A 23,389-nucleotide genomic window follows, 5' to 3' on the forward strand; every position below is an offset into this window, starting at 1 on the left:
TTAGCTGCGAAGCTACATACACCGTTATTTTTTATATGAATTTTGTGTTTGGAATTCTTGTACATGCATCTCAGGATCACAGAGCAGCTCACACAGATGGTTTTAAGTGTGGTGTTTTAATATAGCACAGCACGGTCTTTCTGAACTTCAGTCCAACAGGGGAGCACGCTGGAGCCTACAGAGCCTACCTTCTGTCACTGACACACTGACTGGCTGGATTTAAGTCTGATTAAGGTCAAAACTCGCATGGAGAAGCTTTTTGTGAAAGGGAATTCACTTTAAGACCCAACTACAGTATCAAGGAGAGTTCACTTCATCATTTTTCTGCATACAAATACACTTCAAAGAAAACAGAAATAAATACACATTTAAAAATATATCTCTAACTAATAATGGGCTGTAGGTAATAATGACTCAATTTGTATAATCTCTACAGAAAAGCAACCGGAAATAAACCCAAAGCAGCTGCACATGAACCTGAGGTCACCATGGCCAATGCCAAGCATGAGTTATAGGGCTATAAACCACACCACGGGGCTAAGGAGCACTGGAGCCGTGCTATCTGGAGTGGTGTAGTACAGTAACTTTGAGATGAGTCGGTGCCGAATTTACGATCCACAGCCCATCATCCAACATCAGTAAATGACCTCACTAGTGCTCTTGTAGCAATCAAATCCTCAAAGAAATGTTCCAACAGCTTGTGTAAAGACTTCCGTTAAGAACTGAGCATGCATGTTTTGTTTATTGACGTTTTTTTTTTTTTTTTTCCTTAGGAGAACCTGAACATGGGCAGCACGGTGGCGCAGCAGGTTAGTGTCGCAGTCACACAGCTCCAGGGACCTGGAGGTTGTGGGTTCGATTCTCACTCCGGCTGACTGTCTGTGAGGAGTGTGGTGTGTTCTCCCTGTGTCTGCGTGGGTTTCCTCCGGGTGCTCCGGTTTCCTCCCACAGTCCAAAAACACACGTTGGTAGGTGGATTGGCGACTCAAAAGTGTCCGTAGGAGTGTGTGTGTGCGTGTCGCCCTGTGAAGGACTGGTGCCCCCTCCAGGGTGTATTCCCGCCTTGCGCCCAATGATTCCAGGTAGGCTCTGGACTCACCGCGACCCTGAACTGGATAAGGGTTACAGATAATTAATAAATGAATGAATGATCCTGACCATCTCAGCATGTTAAGAATGTTTTATATTTGCGAATGTGGATGTGAATACTGCTGTAAGCTTCGGCGGAAGAGAGATTATCAGCTGATATATCTGAAAATACCCTCCTCCTATTTTTTTCCTACAGTGACTACAGGCAGTAGTGTGCGATATGAATATTAATGAGACCACTGCATGCCCTCCGAGCGCTGGAATAAAACTCATGAAGAAATATGAGAACATATATAACCCTATTTAATCTACACTTCTCGTTCAATATGGAGTTTCCCTCTGCTGATGTCGCACTCCTTTTATGCAATATGGTATAAATGGGCATGGATTTTAACTTGGGTTTAAACATATGAATATGAAACTATTCCACATGTCGGTCCCCTATATGGCTACGTCAGTACAAACCAGTAATAAGTCTTTAGTAATTAGTAATTAGACTTTATTAGGCTTTTTTATACAGTAATAAAAACAGCTCAAATTCTTCAAAACCATTTACCAAGTCCAGTATAGACATGCGCATGTGGGCTGATGTTAATAAGCGGGACAACACCTTAAGACGTCTAACGTAACGCTGCAGACATATTACATGGGATGTTTAATTATATAAAGGTAAATATGGGACACAGACAAAATTACAGTGTGTCACTGATGACACATTGAGAACAGTGGCTCTTGTGGAGCATTGTTATATGTAATATATATGTATGTCTTGTATGTTATTTAATGCCTTACAAATACATATATTCATAATTATGAATACATTATTCATGGGAGAGGTTACTAAATTATTTATTGGTTTTGGTTTAGCTGAAAATAGTTGAAAATAACGAGAGATAAACCAGGTCAAAAATGTGCTTCACATCTGTAAAGTAACAAAGCAGTACCAAACTTAGCCTACAATGTATGGCTGATAATATAGTGTGACCAAATCGCTGCATGCTGATAGTTTGTGAGGATCATAGAATAAGCCTGATCACAACCATGCCTGAATTCCAACCCAGAGGCAGGATCTGAACGCATGATAAAGGAGAAAAACGGTAATGAAAATGTGCTGCTAAAGCCCCTGGGACACTGAGGGTTCCAGAAGGGCAGCTGTACAGAAAGTGCTCCACAGATGGGACCCAGGAACAACGGTGCTGTGGAGAAGAATCCATAACGACTTGGTTTTTCAGGAAGGTGTGGTACTCTTAAGGATGTGTTTCATCATCTGGAAGACGGGTGCGTAAAGCTATATCAGCATTCAGCTGTAATTACCAGCAGTGACCTTCAGAATCCACTGCGGCCATGTTTTAAAACCGGAAAACATACCTTTTAGCATGGGACTGATTTCAGCTTTCTCGATTTTAAAGGAGAGATGGAGGGGGTGTAATTAACCTCACAGTTGAGTGCCCTACCCACTTCAGCATTATCAAGCTATTCATTTTCATTTGGCTCCTCTTTTGCCAATTATGCTGGAATACATGGAGAGATATATATAGCATTCTGTACCCACTGAACCTACTCATATTTTAAAATGATGTCTATATCATTAATATAACTTTGTTTCCAAGTTTTGTTAAAACCAGGGATTGAACTAGCCATCTTCTGATGATAGAGCCAGCACTCAGTAGGTGCCCAATGGTTCACAGTGAGCTCCATCAGAGCCACTGCTACAGAGTAATGTGAACAATGGGGTCCTACCTAATAAAGTCCAACAGAATATTGGGTTTCAGGCTGGATTCGGGATGATTTGTTACATATAATTTAAATTTGCCATTCCACCTTAAATGGAGCAGCAGTTATATTCTGACATATCAACAGAAAAATAGCTGCTATACTTAATTTTAAATAATTGTGATATTTTTCATGGGCGGCACGGTGGTGCAGCAGGTAGTGTCGCAGTCACACAGCTCCAGGGGCCTGGAGGTTGTGGGTTCGATTCCCGCTCCGGGTGACTGTCTGTGGGGAGTGTGGTGTGTTCTCCCCGTGTCTGCGTGGGTTTCATGTGAGTACTCCGGTTTCCTCCCACAGTCCAAAAACACACGTTGGTAGGTGGATTGGCGAAGTGAATGTGTGTGTGTGTTGCCCTGTGAAGGACTGGCGCCCCCTCCAGGGTGTGTTCCCGCTTTGCGCCCAATGATTCCAGGTAGGCTCTGGACCCACCGCAACCCTGAACTGGATAAGGGTTACAGATAATGAACGATATTTTTCATTGTTTGCGATGCCAAGTTACAGTCACCACAAACCATTTCATTTATTCATATCATAACACCTCAGTTAGTTGACTATTTAGAGAGTGGCACTTGTCAGCTTCTAGCCCAAATGTATAAAGCATATGTAATGGGTTTTTCATGTTCAAATTTGACTCTTTTCAGAGAAACATTTCTTTAAACTAAAGTCTTCATATTCTTCAAGCTGCTTGACCACATCTATGTTAAACACACGGAAATGTACAATTCAATCATAATAATATATATATATATATATATATATATATATATATATATATATATATATATATATATATATATATATATATATAAATAAACTTAAATTACCCTGAACATTATTGTATGTGCATTAAAGATATTCATGAATAAGGGCACACTGGACGAGAAGGGCCATGAACCTCAGAAAATGTTGGTGCTATGCATCAAGTTAACGACTGCCACTGAGAGTGGTACTCCTTAGAGACAGTTCAGCCCTGAACCACTCAGACAGAAAATAAAGTCAAAAGTCGGGTTTCGTGTTGGTCTCCATTCCATATACGTGCACAACTGCCAACAAACCATACAAATCACTAGTGTTCCTCACAAGTGCCATAAGCAAAAGTGTAAAACATAAATAAGGCGAGAAATGAAAGCTGCGTTTTCACAACATCACTTCAAGAGACCAATGGATTACACTGGGCTTAGTGCTGAACGATATATTATCTACATCGATCAGCTAAAACATTAAAGTAACATCCTTGTAACGTCCATCTGCAGCTCTGCATGTGTTTTTAGAATCCATTTCACACTGTTGTTCAATGGTCAGGACCACTACAGAGCAGGTAGTAAGATGGATCAGGAACAGGAGTGCTGCTGGAGTGTTTAAACGCCTCAGTGTCACTGCTGGACTGAGTACTGCCAATCAACCAAAAATAGCCAGCCAAATGCGTGCTGTGGCAGAGTTGTATGATCAATGATAAAAGACTAGTATGAGCAGCAATGGATGAGCTTCTGTCTCTGATTTTACATCTTTCACTGCAGCTCTGAGAATGATCCACCACCAAAATAATAGGGGAGTCCTGACCACAGGGTGAAAGGGGGTGGACAAAGTATGCAGAGCAACAGATGGACTACAGACTGTAGTTATAGAACTACAACGTGAACCTATATTGTCAATGGAAGTGATAAAATAGACAATGAGGGTAGAAAGATGCCCAAAAGGGACACCTCAATGTTATGACTGTCACAGAATATATTATTGCAATATTATTATAATTCTGTCTAAATAAATATTTTCTTGCTTTTTACACAAAAACTCAAGATTATTGGTTTTTTTTTACCGATAAAGATCCTATTTTATGCCCTTCACACATGAATAAATGAGGCTTTAGCTAAACAAACTGCAATGTAGGTCATCTACAGGGTTCTTCGGATGGATGAGGGTCTGACAGATCCATTCAAAATACATTCAAAGTATATATACAATAAGTTTCCTGTCTGGAAATCTGGATTCTATCAGGTTAACATTTACAATACTGTCATCCGAGGCTGGGTGAGCCTTAACCCACTTCACCAACTCCTATTAATCTGACAGAATGTAAAAATAATGGAAGTCAATCAACCAGTTTTAGCCAAGATACCAAGAGTTTCTTACTTTGGAAGTTTATTAAAACATTCATATAACATGCATCTATCATTGCACTGGTTAGTTTCAGTGTTAGCACTAGCTCTATTTCAAAACTGTCCTTTCTTTCAAAAACCTTAGAAAAGCTTGTCTCTGTCCAACTATGATATTTTCTTAGTAATAATGACATACTTGGACCATTTCAGTCTGACTTTACAACAATCCACAGTACAGAGTCTGTTGACCAATGATTTGCTACTTACTGTTGATTCTGGTGACTGTGCTATATTTTTACTCTGGGATCTTAGTGCAGCAGTCGATACAATTGATCATAACATACTTAATCATTGTTTAGAGCACTGGGTTGCATTCATAGCCTTGCATTTAACTGGTTTATCTTAAACATAGAACTTTCTCAATAAACACTGGAGATTTTTTCTCTTCCTCAGCTATTGCTACATGTGGAGTGCCTCAAGGGTCAATCCTGGGTTCTATTCTTTTCCCTGTTTACATGCTCTCCCTTGGACAAATTGTTAAAAAAAATTGGTGTGATCTTCGACTCCGACCTCAGTTTTGACAAACAGGTGAATTCTGTCGTTAAAAACGTTTCTTCCAACTAAGGAAAATTGCCAAATTAAAACCTCTCGTCTTTCTCTTTCTCTTGACCTAATAGGAAGAAGAGAGCCTTCATGGCTGCTACTCTGGGTTTAGCACTGCAGAGACAGCACTATGTCATTTTTGGAGGAGGGTAAGAAATGTGTAAACCAATGTAATGAAATTCTTTATCCAAGCCATTATCAAATAAATACATTTAAAAATAATCTGTACACACCTCTAAAAGATCTCACCTCTGAATGTTACGGGTCTGAAAGGATATATCTAGAAGCAGCTATCAAGAGGCAGACTTGTGAAATCTGTGTGGGATATGTTTCCTTAAAAAGCTCTAATGGCTGCTCAGCTGTAAGATCCTATTGATAAATCAGCGGAGACCTGCAAATGTCTCAGAAGGACAGTGACAGGGAGCAGCAAACTGAAGTGTAAATATACCTTCTGGGTGTCTCCAAGTCTGTTATATAACAAAAGGACAGATAGTGAGCATCTTGTGATGGAAACACAAGAACAGAGGCTCTCCCAGAGCACACAGCCCATCTGAACGAGGGGTAGCGGGTTCTGAAAACTGTGTCCCAACATTACAACACACCATCTGTAATGCCAACATATAGAGCCCACTAGGGTCCATATCATTAAACAGCTCACAGGACTGAGTGGCATAAGTGGGATACTTGCCTGGATAAATGCTTTGAAGGCAAAGCATTTAATATGAAAGAAATACCATACCACATATATGCTGCTGCTATGAATACAGCCAGCCTGTTGTTGGAGAGATAAGCCTGTTTACGTTCACGTATTCAGACTCATACCCACTGTGAATGACTGATTACCTAACGTTGAAGAAAATGTGTGTTCTAATGTAATGTCAGCTTAAGAATGCTTTCAATGCTCTTGTCACAGTGTGTGCGTGTGATTTATATGTATGTTATCTTTATGGTACACAGACACTACAAAGTATGCCTGCACCACCAATTCAAAGACAAGAAATGCAGCCGAGCATTCTATTCTATAAAAAGGAATAACCTTATAAAGGTTCGTATACCTGATTTTAAGATATTCTCAAACTATTTAAAAGTTAAAATGTAAAAGTAAACAAATAAGACTTCTAACAACCAAACAAGACCTGGTAGACCACTGTCTAGCAGCTTCTGTTTTCAAAACAACCTCAAAATAATTACATTTATGAACCAGAAATTGCAAACAATTTCATAGACTGATCTTTGTACCTGCTGAAAACTGCATTAAGTCAATTAGTCAATTCAAAAATTAACCCAAAAACAATGAAAGAATATGCAAGAAAATATGAGACAGAAAGCCAATTAATCATTCCTTTGAAGAACTTATTAATGACAATCAACACATTTGCCCTTTGCCCAACAGTACGAACAACAATACCATCAGAATAGTGGCATATTCTTCAGTACATCACAATACATAATACAAGTATACAACACAGACATAAACAGCATCCATCTTTTCCAGAGAAATGGGTTTATTCTTTGGTCAGCCATATCCTGGCAGTCTATTTTGAAACCCTAGCTCAACTAATGGAGCCACAAAGCAAGTTCTAAAGAAATAAATGAGCTAGCTTTTTGTAAATCCCCATAGGAAAACAGCTCTAAAGCCTAAAGGCTTGACTGAAATACAGTGAACAAATCACAATCTAATGATTTTGCTCCCTCCATGGCAACTTCCCAGGAAACAGCAAATACTAATTTACCTCTAATGTAAGTTAATGTAAACTATAGTCCAAGTGATTTGGAGCTTTTCTGTTGGTCAGTTACTTATAAAAATGTTACCCAATGCAAAGGACATCTCAGGTGCCATGTACAAAATGGGGGAAGACATTGGTTTATTTTAGGATGCCAATAAAATTATAAAGAGTTTTCTTCTGCTTACCTTCAGAGGGGGAACAGGCAAAGGCTTGTTGTCTTTGTCCAATGAAATGTAGGTGAAGAAGGCCGTGACTGCCCGGTATTTCCCTTTCTCTGCCTCCACCAATGGGTCAGCATCCACAAACACCTCAATCTCCATTGACTTGTTACTAGTGAAGGTCATTCGTCCAGACACGGTGATCACACAACCTGCAGGGGTGCCACAGGGTTAAGCATTAGGCCCATTGATCATTACACGCTACAATTCATTGGGTTTCTGAAGTTGAGCTGTGTGCATTTGCTGCATTGCAGTGTCAGTTTTTGCTGAGGTCTGGTATTGACTGATCCTACTGCACCGGGAAAGAGCCTATTTTATACCAGTATGTGAAGCTTAGACTCTTTGCAAAACTGGGACCTAAACAGAAGTGGATAGAACAGCCTTTTGCTATAGTTTTTAAAGAACTGCTGCCATTTTTACAGCTTGAGGGACCACAGAAATAAGCTTTTTTTTTTTTTACCAGCTTTATATTTAAATGATCATTTCCATCTGAACACCAGAAGCATCGCACTTCTTTGACCCACTAAGACCTAGAAGCACAGAGAGGTGCTCATTTAACTGCTGTGACTGACCACTCGAAGCGCTAGGCTAACTCCCTTCTCATAACAAATCCAAAAGTCACAGCAGTGAAAAATTACCTAAAATGTCATTTTAGAAGGTAGACGTTTGTTTCTTGTTCTCAATTTTTGTAAACAAGTATTTATTTCCACATTTTAGTCCGTTTACAAGGTTAATATTGGTGTTACACCAGCCTCTTATTTGACATTTCTATTCCACCTTAAAAAGGCAACAATGCAAGGCTGAAAAACAGGTTTCATTCCTAAGACCAGTCATGGACTTTACAGCTTTAATACCACAGATAGCCTAAATGTAGAACAATATTCATCTCGTTTTTGGCCTAAAAAATAAACAATATAATTCAAAAATCTTATATAAAAAATCTACAATATAGAACACTGTAATATATCCACCCTTCTTCTGGGCATAAATACATGGTAATGGCAATGAAATTTAAAGGCCTTCAGCCTGGAGAACTGGAGATTTTGTGCAGCTGGTTTCAGACATCATGTACGTGTTCCCAAAGTGTGTGTATGTGTCTGAGTGTTTATCCTGGCGACACTGTGTTCACTACCAGGAAAAAGCAGCGCCGTCAAAAACACACAATTACTGCTTGCAGCTTCAAGTCTGCCGACTTTGATCTTATCATCCAAAGGTTTTTTTGTCTCTTTTTTTTCCCCCCAGAGCGTCACTTTGGCTCTTTTATTTTTCCATTACACAGGCCTGACTGGCCTGCCTCAGTACCTGTGAAACACAGCCCTATAATGGAAGTGCTTCATTACTGCACCGCTCTTGTAATGGATGCTAGATAAAGACATCACATAAATGTAAATATACTCATTTAATCGAGTGCTGCAGAGAGAGCACTGCGAAAGCTCGACAAGGCCCCAGGGGTTCAGAATGGCTAGGTATAGTGGAGAAAATTGTCTAGAATTCCTGTCATGATGATCTGTCGTTTCAAAGCAGAAACAAAGAAAGGAGAGCTACCTGTTTTCTTTCTTGTAGATATATAATCTGTACAGTAGTGAAAGAGATATCACCCTTTCAATTATTTCAGATATTAACAGCCATTACTAACTAAATACTAAGCGTTATTTTATCCTACATTCTCATTTAAAAAAAAGTTATATATATATATATATATATATATATATATATATATATATATATATATATATATATATCCAACAAAAAACTGAACTAAATCATTTTTAATATGTACTGCCCATCCACTGCCTTTATATCTAAAGGCCTATATTTTTAAGGAAACAATACGTTGAAAGGAAAGTGCACGGCAGCTGAGGTATGTGTGGGTAGTGGCATTCATAAGAGATTTATCAGACAATAACTTGTTTTTAGCATTTCTGAATACAAATAAGTAAATATAATAAAGGTATAAGGATTGTGCATAGTATATATCACACTAGCTCTTGTACTTGGAGGAAATAATCCAAAGCACAAATAGATTTTGTAGAGTTTTTTCATTATTTTCCTAAAGTTCTTAAGTTCCCCAATTACTTAAGCTACATTTTGCTGGCCCTTCTCTGCCTTTTGTTCTGAAACGGTTTAGTTTTGAAGGCTTTCATAGCTAGCTGTTGCCTCATTAAGTTATAATCAGTGTATGGAGCAGACCTTCTGTGAGAAAGAGAGCTTATTAGCCAAGATCAAACAAAGCATCAGGCTCACCAGGGAAACTAAAGGTCTACAGTACTGTTTAGTTTCCAGTAGTATAAGCTTGATTTGTTAGCGCTTAGTAACTCCTGCAAAGTTCAAGCTTTTACTGCAACTGCAAGTGTTGTTTACATTGTACTTATACTCATTTTAATAGCATTGTGTTATTGGGTAATAACATAGAGTTCGACAAATTAATCTAAATAGAGGGTACAATAAAACAATATTCCACTCATTCAATCTCTCTGCCTTTCTCTCTCTCTCTCTCTCTGTCCCTTACACTGTCAAAATCAAGGAACAGAAAGTAGCATAAAAATACAATTAAATGTAAGAGTACATAATTTGCTTATTGATAACAACCAAGGTAATTATGTTGTATTAGTAGAAATGAATCATATTAAAGCTGTGCTATGTCATGTTTGGGATATGGAGACCTCTATGGTGGAAGGTTATAGAATGAAGTTTATAGTTGTGGATGATTCAGATCACTGAGGCTGAATCTGATGACTGCAAATTGATCTCAAGTTTGAGCATGACTCTGATCATCTGAACATTATGGATGAGTCTGATCATTATAAACGAATCTTATGATTGTGGTAACTTAGTAAAAATCGGCAAAGGACATTTCTCCTAGGGATGGAAGTAAACAACCAACTGTTTTCATCATGTCTTCCTCAGCAAAATTCTGATTGTGCCTTTGAGACCCCTCAAATATTTGTGCACCATTGCCCAAAATACATCATTTATTAACTGCCAAATAAAGCAGGTCCTTACTGTCTTCGGTCCAGTCCTTGGCTCGCCACTGTGGAAAATTTAGCTTTATTTACACATCTGAAAGCTGTATATTTTCTGGATATGGATGTTTGTGATGTTAATGTACCATTATGCAGGGGGAAAAAAAAAGATGTAGCTGATAAGCCATAAAGCCCTGCTGACTGGTTTTACTGATAGTGAAGTCATTTTCTGTTCTATGCGCGCAAATGAGAAAAGCAATAATAAAGTGTTCCCACTGGCAGACTCCACTCTGATAGAAACCAGCAGTCTGCTAAAGAAAGCAGAAGTAAACCCAATCTCCCCAGCGCCCCGCGGGTCCTGGAATATCAACAGCGATGATGGCTGTTACTGCTGCCGCTGCCATGCAGAACCACAGTGTGATTTAATTTGCTGTTTACTGAACCCTAGAAACTAATGTGTACAGCACCTCCCTGTTCCAAGCACAGTTCAAGATAAACAGCCCTTTCAGCCTGAACGTACCACAGAAAATACTTGAGCACGGCGTGACATCTGTGGTGTACTGTCAGGCAGGTTATAATGGGCGCTCAGGCTGGAGCTTCACTAAATATCCAAAAGATTGTAGAAACCACATAATCTGTAAATGTGGCTAATCTGTGTCCCCACTGCTAACAAAATGCACTCTTATCTTCTACAACCTCCATACAGATGCAAAATATCAAATGGGAGCAGCCACATATGCTGCTAAGGTCGCGCCCAATAACAAAAAAAAAAAAAAAAGCCATAAATCCCCTCAGGACTGAGCTGTGAAGCAGTGGGACTCTGTTCACTGAAATGATGTAGCATCACACAATTCCTATGGGATGAGCTGGAGTGGCATTTGTGATCCAGAACTAATCTTTCCCACATCTGTACCTGACCTCAATAATGTTTTTCAGGCTGAATGTAAACATATCTTTGCAGTGACGATGCAAATGTAGAGGGATTGACTGCAGCAAATTGGGTCCAAACTCGCTATTAATATCATTCATTTAACAACACATTTTGAGCAGGTGTTCAAAAACCATACAGTCTATATTCTGAGGGAAGTCAATAATTCACACAGATAAAAGCTTTACTGGGTTCCTTTCAAAAAGACACACAAACTAAGTGGCATTTTAGGCAACGGGATGGAAACCTGGTGGATATCTGCCTCTCAGAGTATCACAAAATGAAAGTTTGATTGTTTAGTGTCAATAAAATGAGTGCATCAAACACCTGAGCTTTTTTATTTTGGCCTAAATCAAAGTGAATGTGATTTCAGATTTCACCAGATATAAGCCATGGAAGACTGGAGAAAGTAATAGACTCAATTATTAATGGGATCAATTATTCAGCTACATTCACTGCCTCAGTGAGAAACAATAGCTGGGTTCAGAGCCCTGGAGTGTAAAAAAACTGGAAGGTTAAGGGGGATGCAGTTTAGTTTACCGAGTGTAAATTCATGTAGACTGTCGTCTGTAAGAATACTGCACTTCCTGCATTTCCCACTGCAGGATATGGTATTGCATATTATACTGTGTATTACCTCATTTAGAGGTGTTACCATACCAGAAATTTGACACATATACCAAGCGTCAATACCAAAACTAACATTATAAACACCAAAAAAAAAAAAAAAACCCTGAAACAACATTTGGCTGCAACATTCCAATACTACATTATTTTTGTGTTCCGCCATTTTGTATGAATTTCCGAAAACCTAGTGCAGAATTTTCAGTGCCCTCAAACAATCCCAAAATGCACCGCTAAAGTTAGTGTACAACCCATGTACACTAGCTGACACTAGTTGATAGCAGACACACATAATGCACGGTGTTGTTTGGTAAAGACCTGCATTAGTGTCCGACATCATTCACTACCCCTCTTGAATTAATAACGCACTGTATAATGAGTAATATGGGGAATAGTGAATAGGGAGCCATTTTGGACACAGCTCTAGTGTTCCTTTAACTCTAGCATTTCAACCTTTTCAACATGAGCATCAACAGAGGTTTTATATAGTGGTGGATATATTGTAGTGGGTAATACAGCTGACTTTAACTTGTCTAGGTATGGGCTATAAAATGATAGCAATATATATCACAATAGACACATCTTAAATAATGATTTTTAAAAAATGTTCAATAGAACGTTCGCTTGTTTCATTGAAAGGCATTAAATGTGAACCTCCAACTCTGGCTCTTAAACAGATCCATTCATAATGAACCATGTTACCAGCGACACGCACACTGCCAGTCCCTCGTAGCATTCTATGCCTCTTGAACTGTGTGGAGGGAGGCAGATTGCAGGGGGAGCTGAGGATAAAAAGGACTGGTCAGCTGACCTCTGGGGCAGTTATTATGAGAACATGCCCAGTACTGCACACTGATTCGTGGTGAATAAAGTGTGGATAACTGGTATTTGTCAGCAATGGAGTGATCTATCTGGAGCTTTAGCCTGAAAACTAATTTAGCGATGAGTTAACAATTAAACCAGATTACACCGGATATTACGCAGAGTCACCTTATAACATCAGCTAATAACAACAGCATAAACATACCACATTAAAAAGTTATCTGTTTATTTAGAGCTAAGGAGGAATACATGGTTATGAAATGACTCAGCTTGTGTTTAGACACAGAAAAATGTAGGGTTTTTAGTCCCTGGAGCAGAGTCTTCACACTGAACTGTGGAAATGTTTACGTTTTAAGAATGTATTCATGTCACAGATCACTTTATTGTTTATGGTTATAATCATAGAAAATTATTTTTCAGTGTTTCAGTTGTTTCTGGGCAGGATCATCAAAATGTATATTTACATAGGTTTAGTGAAATCCTTCCTTGTGCATTTGAGTAATTTGCAAACTGTGCATTTAATATATGTTTAATTATATATATATATATATATATATATATATATATATATATATATATATATATATATATTTTTTTTTTTTTTTTTTAACTGGGACGATTATATTATAAATATCGATCAATTCAGAAAAACGTGTCGTGTTATCATTTTTGTTCATATTGCCCAGGTCTACGGCAGACCAGTGTTCAGTTCCCTGTTCAGGACACTAACCCACACTACACCAATAAGAGTCCTTGGGCAAAACTGTTAACCCTGCGGTTGCCAACCTCTGCAATATGATTAGAATTATTAAGATGCTCTGGACAGCAGCGTCTACTAAATGCTATAAAATTGAAGTCATATTCCAACAAGCAGCTGTTTTTTTTGTTTGTTTGTTTTTTAAAGCTGTTTTACTTATTTTCTCCATAGACTTTATTAAATATATTATGTAATATATATACTATATTATGTTTATGCAGGTTTATCATGAAAGGCGTATAAGGTTGAGATGTTTTGGAAATGCTAGGGTTAACATCTCTAGTCATTCAAACCAAGTTTGTATATTCAGTTAATTCACCAATCAGTAGCCAGCAAAACATAAACACTGGACCATTGTAATTACAGAAAGAAATTACGACACTGCACATTCAGTTCATTGATAAATACTGTAAATTACTGTTTATTTTCCCACAAGCAAATATTCTTGCCCATGGACTTTTCTAGAAACTACTGCTACCTTAGCCTTTGAAATCTTTCTTTTATTGTCTGGCTACCGTGAGCTATCAGATAACGGCCGGGTCCTGAGAGTTTCAATTCAGTGGGTGGCATACTTTTACATCAATTTAATTTTCCACTACTCCATTGGCTTTGTTTATGCAAGCTATTTAACTGCCCTGTCAGCATTTGTGTATACTTTTAGCCATCAAAGCAGTCCTGGAAGCATCTTAGATAGAGTTTCTGGAGACACGATACTCCAATCTGGCATTTGTAGTGTAGGATATTGCTCAGTCGTCTGAGATATAAAAATAACCAGCATCCGCTACGGATTAAGCCCCGAGATTCATTTCACCAGTCGCTGAGAAAAGGAAAAACCTTATATGGAAGATGACCTCCAGGAACCTCCAAAAATGTTAGGGTCAGTTTGGCCATTTACAGCTTTAATCAGAATGATCAAATTATTATAATATTATATTATATTATATTTATTATATTAGAAATTGGGTGCCAAATAATTTAGCACTGTGCCATTTCATTAAGCCAACAGTAAAATATTCCCTTAGGATTATCTTTAAAAATAATACATTCTTAAACATGTGTTTTGTATAAAACTAAAAGAGATATTATCACAGATTCCCACCAAATACTGATCAATTAATGGAGCATTAATTTTGGTAAAATTTTATTTTCAAAAACTTTGTATCTGTTGAACAATCAAAGACCTAACCTCTACCAATCAGCAAAATAAAGTTAAATATAGTTGAATTCCATGAATATGGAATACAATCATCTTTGAAGAATAGAGTGTAATGAGTCAAGTATGTGCCTGGGCATTTTATAAATGCTTATCCACATTCCTGTTTACCTTCCTTTTCTTAGCTCCATTTTCTCCCCAGTTGAAGCCTTGCCAGTCCCAGCTGTTGCTAGGACTCCCCCAATCTCACACAAGGCCACCAGCCTGGGAGAGCGAGGGCAAGCATCTGCTTCCCAGGGACATGTGAACTACCACTTCTTTCCAAACTGCTGCTAACACAACAATTCAACACACTGGAATAGAACACTAACTGTTCAGATCCGTTATGTCCACTAAACAGACAAATACGCTGGATAGCATTATGTAGGGCTAGACAATAATTCAATACCTACATATATCACAATATAAAATGCTTCAATAACAATTACATGATTTTAAAACATATTTTCAATATTTAAAGCATCTGTCACTGCCCTCAATAAACTGCACACAATTTTAAATTTAGTTTAAAAATATTAAAATTGACAAAGCTAAATGATTTAAGCTGATATCATGTTTTTTGTTTGTTCTTGGCACTTTTTGGTGGCTTTTATATTGTTTATAATGATATATTGTATCAAATGAAATCCAGAAATATATCATGATATCAGTTTTGGCCATATCGTCCAGCCCTAATGCTGGGTGAGGTGTGGAGGGGAAAGCAAGGTCATCCTACCCACCCAGAGAGAGTACTGCTAATTGTGATTTCCTGAACTCCTGACCTTGGCTTCAAAGAGAATCGAATCAGGGATCTGCCAATAACAGAGTTAAACGTTTAGACCACTGCACCACTCCGCATACCTTTTTTAATCTTGCGGTGGAAGTTGATGGCATCCACAGACGCTGTCACAATGTTGGTCTTGCAGTGACGAGCAGCCACAATACCAGCTACCTCATCCATCAGCTTCATAGTCACACCTGCAAAGTAGAGCAATACACTTTAAAGCAACTCACTCCATTGTTTCTCTAGCTCTTGTTTTCCTGAGGTTTTGATTACTGTGACATTGTCATTTTAAACTAAAAGTCACCTAATAAACAGCAGCCTAATGAGCCTTATCGATCTGCATAAACATGCAAATGAATTTCATAAGGGCTTTAATGATTAGACTCCACAATAAACTGTGCTCACTTTCTATGCGGTGTAATTGCCCAGACTTTCATGTGAGGCACCCACTTCATGCATGTTCCTATCTGACACAAAACATCAATCTGATGCATGAATATGAAACCACTTGAGTGATGGGAATCCGTTCAGCACTGTCCATGCTTCAACATGTCAAATTAAATAACAGAAGCCTCCTTGATGAATGAGGAATAGACACAAAAGAGATTTCTGGGACTGGTGTTTTGATTATAGATCACGTAAGGACAGAAACGGAAAGACTGGAAAGAGATGAAAATACATCTTTAGTGAGCAGTAATCAGGATAACATTATTTAAGGAAATTGAGCGGAAACTAAACAATTTTTCCATTTCTCCAACTGTAGTACATCATTCAAAACAGGATTGGAACTATAATGTTTTGTATTAGATGCTCCTATCAACAGTGAACCATTTACATAATAATGACTGACATGCAAATCAGCTAATCACAATCATTAACACGCTCTACTCGCTCTCACAAGGTCTTCAGAACAAACCTGCTGTTGGAACAGCATCAGCCTTGAAATGGTCAAAATTATGAGGCTAGAACAATACAGGGTGGAAGTGTTTTCATTTCAGTCCTGGGGCTGGGAAATAATATCCATTCAATAGAGGTTACAGGTTTGTAACACTTTTTTGAATATAATATCTCAGAATAAATAACATTGAAGACCTGCATTACCATTAAATTTTACAGGGCTTTATAGGGTCCACTTTTGTGATGAAAAAAAGGTTCTGTGAAATGGTAAATGGTTAATAAACTTATAAATGTATTGTTCCAATCAAATCCACTTTGCATTTAACATAGCATCAGTTTTAACTTTACTGCCAGACCATCTAATGGAGTCAATTTCACCACTCCAAATTTAGAAACAGAGCATGTTTTGGTTTATTATCTACTTACTGATCAAACAGAAAGTTGTGGACATGTACAGAATTACAGCTTGCTCACTATAATACAGCTCCTGGCTATGATCCGGCCAATAAATGAAAACATTTACACTGGACCAACATCTGCGCAATCCCAGCTCTCTCAAAGTCATCAACTTTTTGATTATTTCCTCTCCGGGAAGCTGTTAAATCTGCTCCAACCTGGCCAGACACATCCACTAAGAGTTAGACTTTTGTGCCACTGAGAATATGACATGATTTCAATTTCCAAAAGCCATCACTTCAGTCTGTACGCTGATGTAGACCCATTTATTTTTAAAGCCAGGTTAGTGTTAGCAATTTCACAGCAGAGTGCCAGGCTTATGGAGTTGATGTACTGCCTATAGGCTCCAAAAGGCTTCATGACAGTTCTCAAGTGATAAGCAAATGGCTGTAGATTCTATCATTTACAGCAGGGCCACGTCCTGCTGTGAGGAAGAGAAGAGTAATCTGCTAAACGCCAGCTTGATCAGAGAACTGCTTCATGAAGGAGTTTGACTTTGATGGAACCACATGATAACGGCGATAAGAAGTGAGAAGAAACACAGTGAGGGGTTTTTAGGGATTGAGTTAATTTTTCTTTCACATTTACCAAGTAATAATTCAAGAAGTAAGTCAATATTCTGAGAAAATGGTCAGTTTGGTGGAGAAAATCAATACCCACAGGGTAAAGTTATTATATTTCGAAGTCATAAGATTAAAAGGTGTCATATCTTCAGAATTATGTTATAAGTGTTGAATAATAACACTAATATTATGAAAAAAATGGTATCTATTTCTAGTAGAAATTACACTATTTTGGCAAAAACAGGAAGACAGCATTCCTTGTTAAAGGAAAACTACATTATATTTTTACCTTACAATTACAGCTTCAAAATGATTGTGATGCTTCACTGACCTGTATTATGGGGAATAGAGACTGTTAGAGATGGGCGGTATCCACATTTTTCATTCCGACATACTGTCGGTATACGGTATTACCATGGGGAGGGGTTGCTCTGTCAGGCTGCGCTGAGCCTTATATCTATGAGCACAAAGTCGAGTGAATTTAGCTGAACACGTCCCGACAGTGCACACCAAAACATGTTGACTGATAGAGCATATATCAGCAGCTTGGGCTGAAGGAACAGAAATATTAAAAAATAAGCTAAATAAGACAGCTCTACATTGTTTAGAAACACAGCTGATGCTAATAGGCACTTGTGTAGCACACCACAGCAGATTTTTCAGCGAACTGAGGCTCAAAACACACACATTTAGAGGATAACATCATATACCCATGAAACACAAAGTCGAGTGAAGGATTTTCTGAGTATTCTGAGTGCTTTTCTCCACCCGTTTTCAGACCGTGAGATCAGCAGTCATTGAGCTCCCATAGTGCCCCCTCCCTGTGGTTCTCTTAAGTGCACATGAACATGTTAGCTGACTTTTAAAGAAACAGAATAGAAATTTGACACACCATAAATACCGCCCTCATTTTGAGATACCATCTACATTTTTTAATACTGCGATATTTGGTATTATCGTTATACCACCCAACCCTAGACTCAGACATTGCTATAGCACTGCAGAGATTGCACTATGTAGCTTTTGGTAGAGGGTAGGAAACTAGCCCCTCCCTCTTCCTCCCCCATGATTTCAATACAGTCCTTTAAAATTGAATTACAATAGAGGAGCCACAGGAGCAATAATAATAATAAAAACATAATATTAAGAATTTATGCTCTGTTTTGCAATATACTGATAGGATATACCTAATTTAAAAGTAAGCCAAACCCCTCACACACACACAATACATTGTTAAAGTGGTGGCTATGTCTCCAACACTGACAAAAAACAGAAACAACTGAGTAGAAAACTTTTTTCCTGACCTGAGTTTTTAACAACAGTGCCCACTCACTGGTCACTTTATTAGACATGCCTACCAAATTGGTCAGTCTGTTAGCTGTAAAGTCTAAGACAGTGGCTCAGCTATTGTTGCATAGTTTGTGTTAGTCATTCTTAGTCATCGCAGGACGCTCCCTACAGGACGTTGTTGGATGGATATTTTTGGTTGGCAGACTATTCTCAGTCCAGCAGTGACACAGAAGTGTTAAAAAACCCCAGCCGTGTCCATCAGTGTCACTGCAGCGCTGAGAATGATCCACCAACCAAATAATACCTGCCCTGTGCTGGTCCTGACCATTGAAGGAGACGGTGAAATGGGTCTAACCAACAACGAACTGCAAAAGGTGGACTGGTGTCTAACTGAAGAAATACACTGAAAGTGCACCGATATGGTAATATCTATAAGTTTTAATGTTATAGCTGATCAATGTATGACCTGTAAGAAGCAATATACAGAGAGAAACTGAGAATGTATGGCCAAAAAAGTAATATAAACTCCAGCTTTACAGTGCTGTATACTGCATTTTTCCCTTCAAATGAATTGCAATATTTTAAGTGTTAGATTGGCAAGTAAAAATAAGCTCTAACCACCTTTTTCACCTGGGCTTTGCATCTTTTCAGATGCTCTGTAATGCTAATTTCCATTCATGCTAAGCAAAGTTCAGTCAGGGTGCATGAGCAGACCTGGGAATTGGCAGATCTACAGGGACAGCAGGGTTTCGATGAAGCACCCACAGACAGGAATAAACTCACAGGCTGGAAATGTACTTGGTTTGCCCTAGATGGGCAAGTAATGTAGCACATTTCATGGATGGCTCTTTTGGGGCCACTGGAGTGTTCCAGAGCCTGGACAGACCGCATCATTAAGGAGTGGGCGAATGGGAGTTTGGACAGGGGTGACAGGATGTACCATGCTGTGTGGGTAGGTTGTGGTATACTGCATGTGCCAGAGAACCCTTGAGGACCACACTGCTCATGCCATCAGCAAATTGCCTGCACAGCCACACTAGTCCAAAGAGAATACTGTTCGCTGCTAACTTCACTGCAGCAGAGATGTAATCATTCTAATGGTCAGGAATAAATCATAAAGTGGAAGAACTGTGTCGCACTATAAGCTGGCAGAAGGACTTCAGCTTTGCAGCCCCTCAATTAGAAATTACCAATATGATGATGTATTGTGGTGTAAACTACAAACATGGAGCTGTGCGTGTCCTGGAGAAACGGGTGTGGGCAAAAGCTACAGATAGCGCTATATGTATCAAAAGGCAACAGGGTTTTTTTAGTCTCTTGGTTATTTAGGATTTTTTAATAAGTTTATAATTGTTATTTTGTTTGTTTTTTATAGCTGTTGAGGTGTATTGTAACCCCAGTAAAATGTTATCTTGGATTGTTGTCCGGAACTACTGGACATGGCATGCAAATTCACCACAGGCACTACATTTCCCATAATGCTCCAGTGTCTTTTCAAAGCTTAAGTGTAAAAGCATGTTAACACCAGCCAACAGAACTTCTCACGATCATGTTAACAGTCATTTATGAATTTATGAATCATTCAATTGTAGACATCCATCCATGATGTCTAGCCTTGCAGTATGGTTCCATGTGGTTGTAGAATGGAACTAGAGTGTTCCAAAGGAGGCAGCAAGGACTGGTGTTTTGTATCACTTTTCTGGCACCTGAATTTCTTAAATTTGTGGAGAGTTAAAGAGCAATTCTCAGCTATTAAACAAATCATAGCAGTTTTATTTTGGATTCATGTATAAATGGAAAAAAGCCTGAATCAGAGCCTTTTTTTTTTTAAACAAAATTGCAGGTACCATTTCTAACACAATATCCAGGCTAAAAGTAGCACATTAGATTACTGCATCTAAATACAGTAAAACTGCACTATGTACAGCCTAATAGCGAAAACAACCATGACAGAAACCCACTGCAGGACTTGGGTAAGATGAATGAATCTGTATTCACACCAAAACATCAGAGTAATGACCTTGCAGTCTGAACAAAACAACCGTAGGGAGAAAAAGAAAAAAGGAATGATGAAGTTATATCACATATGGTGTATTCTACCTTTATAATACATTCAGAACGAGTTATCAGACTGCTGTAGCGTTCTCATATCAGTGAAATATGGGCCTCCATGTACTTTTATGAAAGGACAGAATAGTAAATGCTTATCTTGTTACTAGACAGAGCCCTGGCAGCAGTATTTTTCCCACCTATCAGGACATGTGGAAAGAAGCAAAGCAGAATATCTTTCTATATACAACATCATTTATACAATGTGATTGGTACTGCTCATTCTTTTTAACTGTTCTATTCTACTACAAATGGAATTCTATTAGTTTGTGGACACTTACTCATCCAACATTTCTTCTGAAATGAATGATATAAACAGAATGTTTGTTGCCCTTCTACTGCAAGAAAAACTTCTACTTTTCTGGGAAGGTTTTACATTAATTATTGAAAGATTTATATGAGGATTTGATGGCATTTGGCCACCTCATATTAATAAGGTCAGGTCCTGATGTTGGATGATTACATGTGGATCACAAAGCCACTATAGCTCATCTCAAACTTATTGGCTGGTGCTCCAGAACTCCAAGGAATGCAATTTTCTCTATTTCACAGGCCTGTGTTAGAGGGTTCATACTTTTCCAGTCCATGCTTGAGACTAGTGATCTTAAATTAAAGTGAAAATGGAAAATTTCTTTGAGGGTTTGGTTGAATTAAGATGGTTTTAGAACAGTCTAGTCATAACATTCTTTTTTTAACTGTAAAACTTCATGTAATTTAGTAGTCAGCTAGTCTTATATTAAGTGATGCTGTTAAGAAGAAATTAAGACAAGAAAAAAATTGTGTTTACACACAAAAAACACTGAACTAATATGGTGAGTTATTGCACTGATGAGGAAATATGAAACACCTTCTGAATTAGTGATTAGTGAATGCGCACCTCTCAGTTTAATACTCCTTTAGAACATTCTAGAATGCTTGGTTATAATTCTAACACTTAATTACTTTTCAAAGTTGACATTTTTGGCAAAGATTTACAACTATTATTATATGACAATATTAATAATTCAAGCTGTCCTGAATGCTATTTTTTGTGGACTTTGAGGCTTTAGCCATGATTTTCAACCAATATTTGAATATTTACGGGATGGTGAGTGTTGTTGTTTAGAAAATCTGCATTCAATGCCTGTTTTAAAATCCCAATTTCCATAATGTGCTGCAGCTCACAGTACGGCTTCGCTCACTAGCCTTGTTCGCTAATCTGTGCATACACCATGCCACTAAGGGCACAAGGTATACACAAGTCAACCAAATCTTCACTGAAATGGTCTAATTCTAGTTAAAAAGCTGACAGAATGAGTTGTAAGTGGGCTGTTAGGCTGTTTTAGGCATCATTGGACAATGACTTTTATGTTGACAAGCCTGAATGTCACTGAATTTTAAAAAACTAATATCTGAATCTGAAAAACCAAATACCTATTCAACGAGGGAATATCATTATTCAGGGCAAACCCTATTTACTGTGCCAGATATCTGTTTTACTGAAATAAAAAAGTTTTTTGCTAATGACAGGTGTGAATAATTCTTTTATTATGTTTTTAGAGTTTGTGGTAGGTGTGTTTAGCCAGCTTTTTAACTGCTATGCTAGCTCCTTGGCTAACAAATTTGCACACAAATTAGCCCATGTGCACTACAGCTTGGAAATTCTGAAAATATACAGGATAACATTACTTGACTAGCAATTAAGTTACTTAACAGTATACTCACGTGGACCTTTTTGCTGTGGCAAAGAAACAAATATTTAATGTTAGTTTCAAGTTAGCTTCAAAGCTCACAACATAAACTGTGTGACAAGACAGACTGGCTAGGCAAGTCTTTTAGTACAAAATGGAGTAATGTATTGCATGAACCTGAAACCCCTTCTTATCTGACATCAAACTGTCCATTCCTACGTTCTGTTTCCTGTTCCGCAGTCTTCTCCGTTCTTCAAAACTCAGTGTACAGCCTTATAAATCTAAGCAGAAGCCACCTCAAACTCCAGCCTAATTATTCATAGTTCTCCCCTTTATGCTTTCCAGGCACAATCTCCAAACTAAAACAGCAAAATCCATGATCCTTCACCAATGGGGTCAAGTGGAAAACATGGGGTCTTGTTCAAACCTGGGCCAGAACAATGACAGATGTTTAGAGTCCTCCCACGTTTTGTTTGTCGCACAAAGTGGGCAGTCACAGTGGGACTGCAGTGACCCCACCATCTGCTTTGCCTCGCTGTCCTCCCCCGAATACAGATTACATGCAGCGTGCGGACCCACTAACACACTGTAGGCCATCACTCTGCATACATCAGAAACAAAAAAAATCAATATACTCACTGTACAAATCTGCCAAAGTGTTCCAAAGGTCACGCCTCCTGCCAATTGCATATGTGAGAGTTTTATGTGAAAAGTTATTCATGCTGTTCTCTAGATGATATTAATTCTCCCTGAGAACTGAAAGTTGAAAAGACACCCAAATCAAGGCCTAAATCCCTCAAAAATATTAGAATTGGGAGAGTAAAAACA

At 38.3% G+C, this 23,389-nt stretch overlaps 1 protein-coding gene across 6 annotated transcripts in view; it reads right to left on the bottom strand.

Annotated features, from left to right (window-relative positions):
• acot7 (acyl-CoA thioesterase 7) overlaps positions 1–23,389 on the bottom strand; it is a 97,510-nt gene that overhangs the window by 18,976 nt on the left and 55,145 nt on the right. For all 6 annotated transcript variants that reach the window (XM_066643631.1, XM_066643634.1, XM_066643635.1 and 3 more), the window contains 2 exons: positions 15,654–15,770; positions 7,474–7,658 (listed from right to left, as the gene is read on the bottom strand). In XM_066643631.1, coding sequence (XP_066499728.1) covers positions 7,474–7,658; positions 15,654–15,770 — 302 coding nt within the window. The remainder of the gene's footprint in view (positions 1–7,473; positions 7,659–15,653; positions 15,771–23,389) is intronic.

This window comes from Hoplias malabaricus, chromosome 14, assembly GCF_029633855.1.
Source record: "Hoplias malabaricus isolate fHopMal1 chromosome 14, fHopMal1.hap1, whole genome shotgun sequence".
Taxonomy (NCBI): domain Eukaryota; kingdom Metazoa; phylum Chordata; class Actinopteri; order Characiformes; family Erythrinidae; genus Hoplias; species Hoplias malabaricus.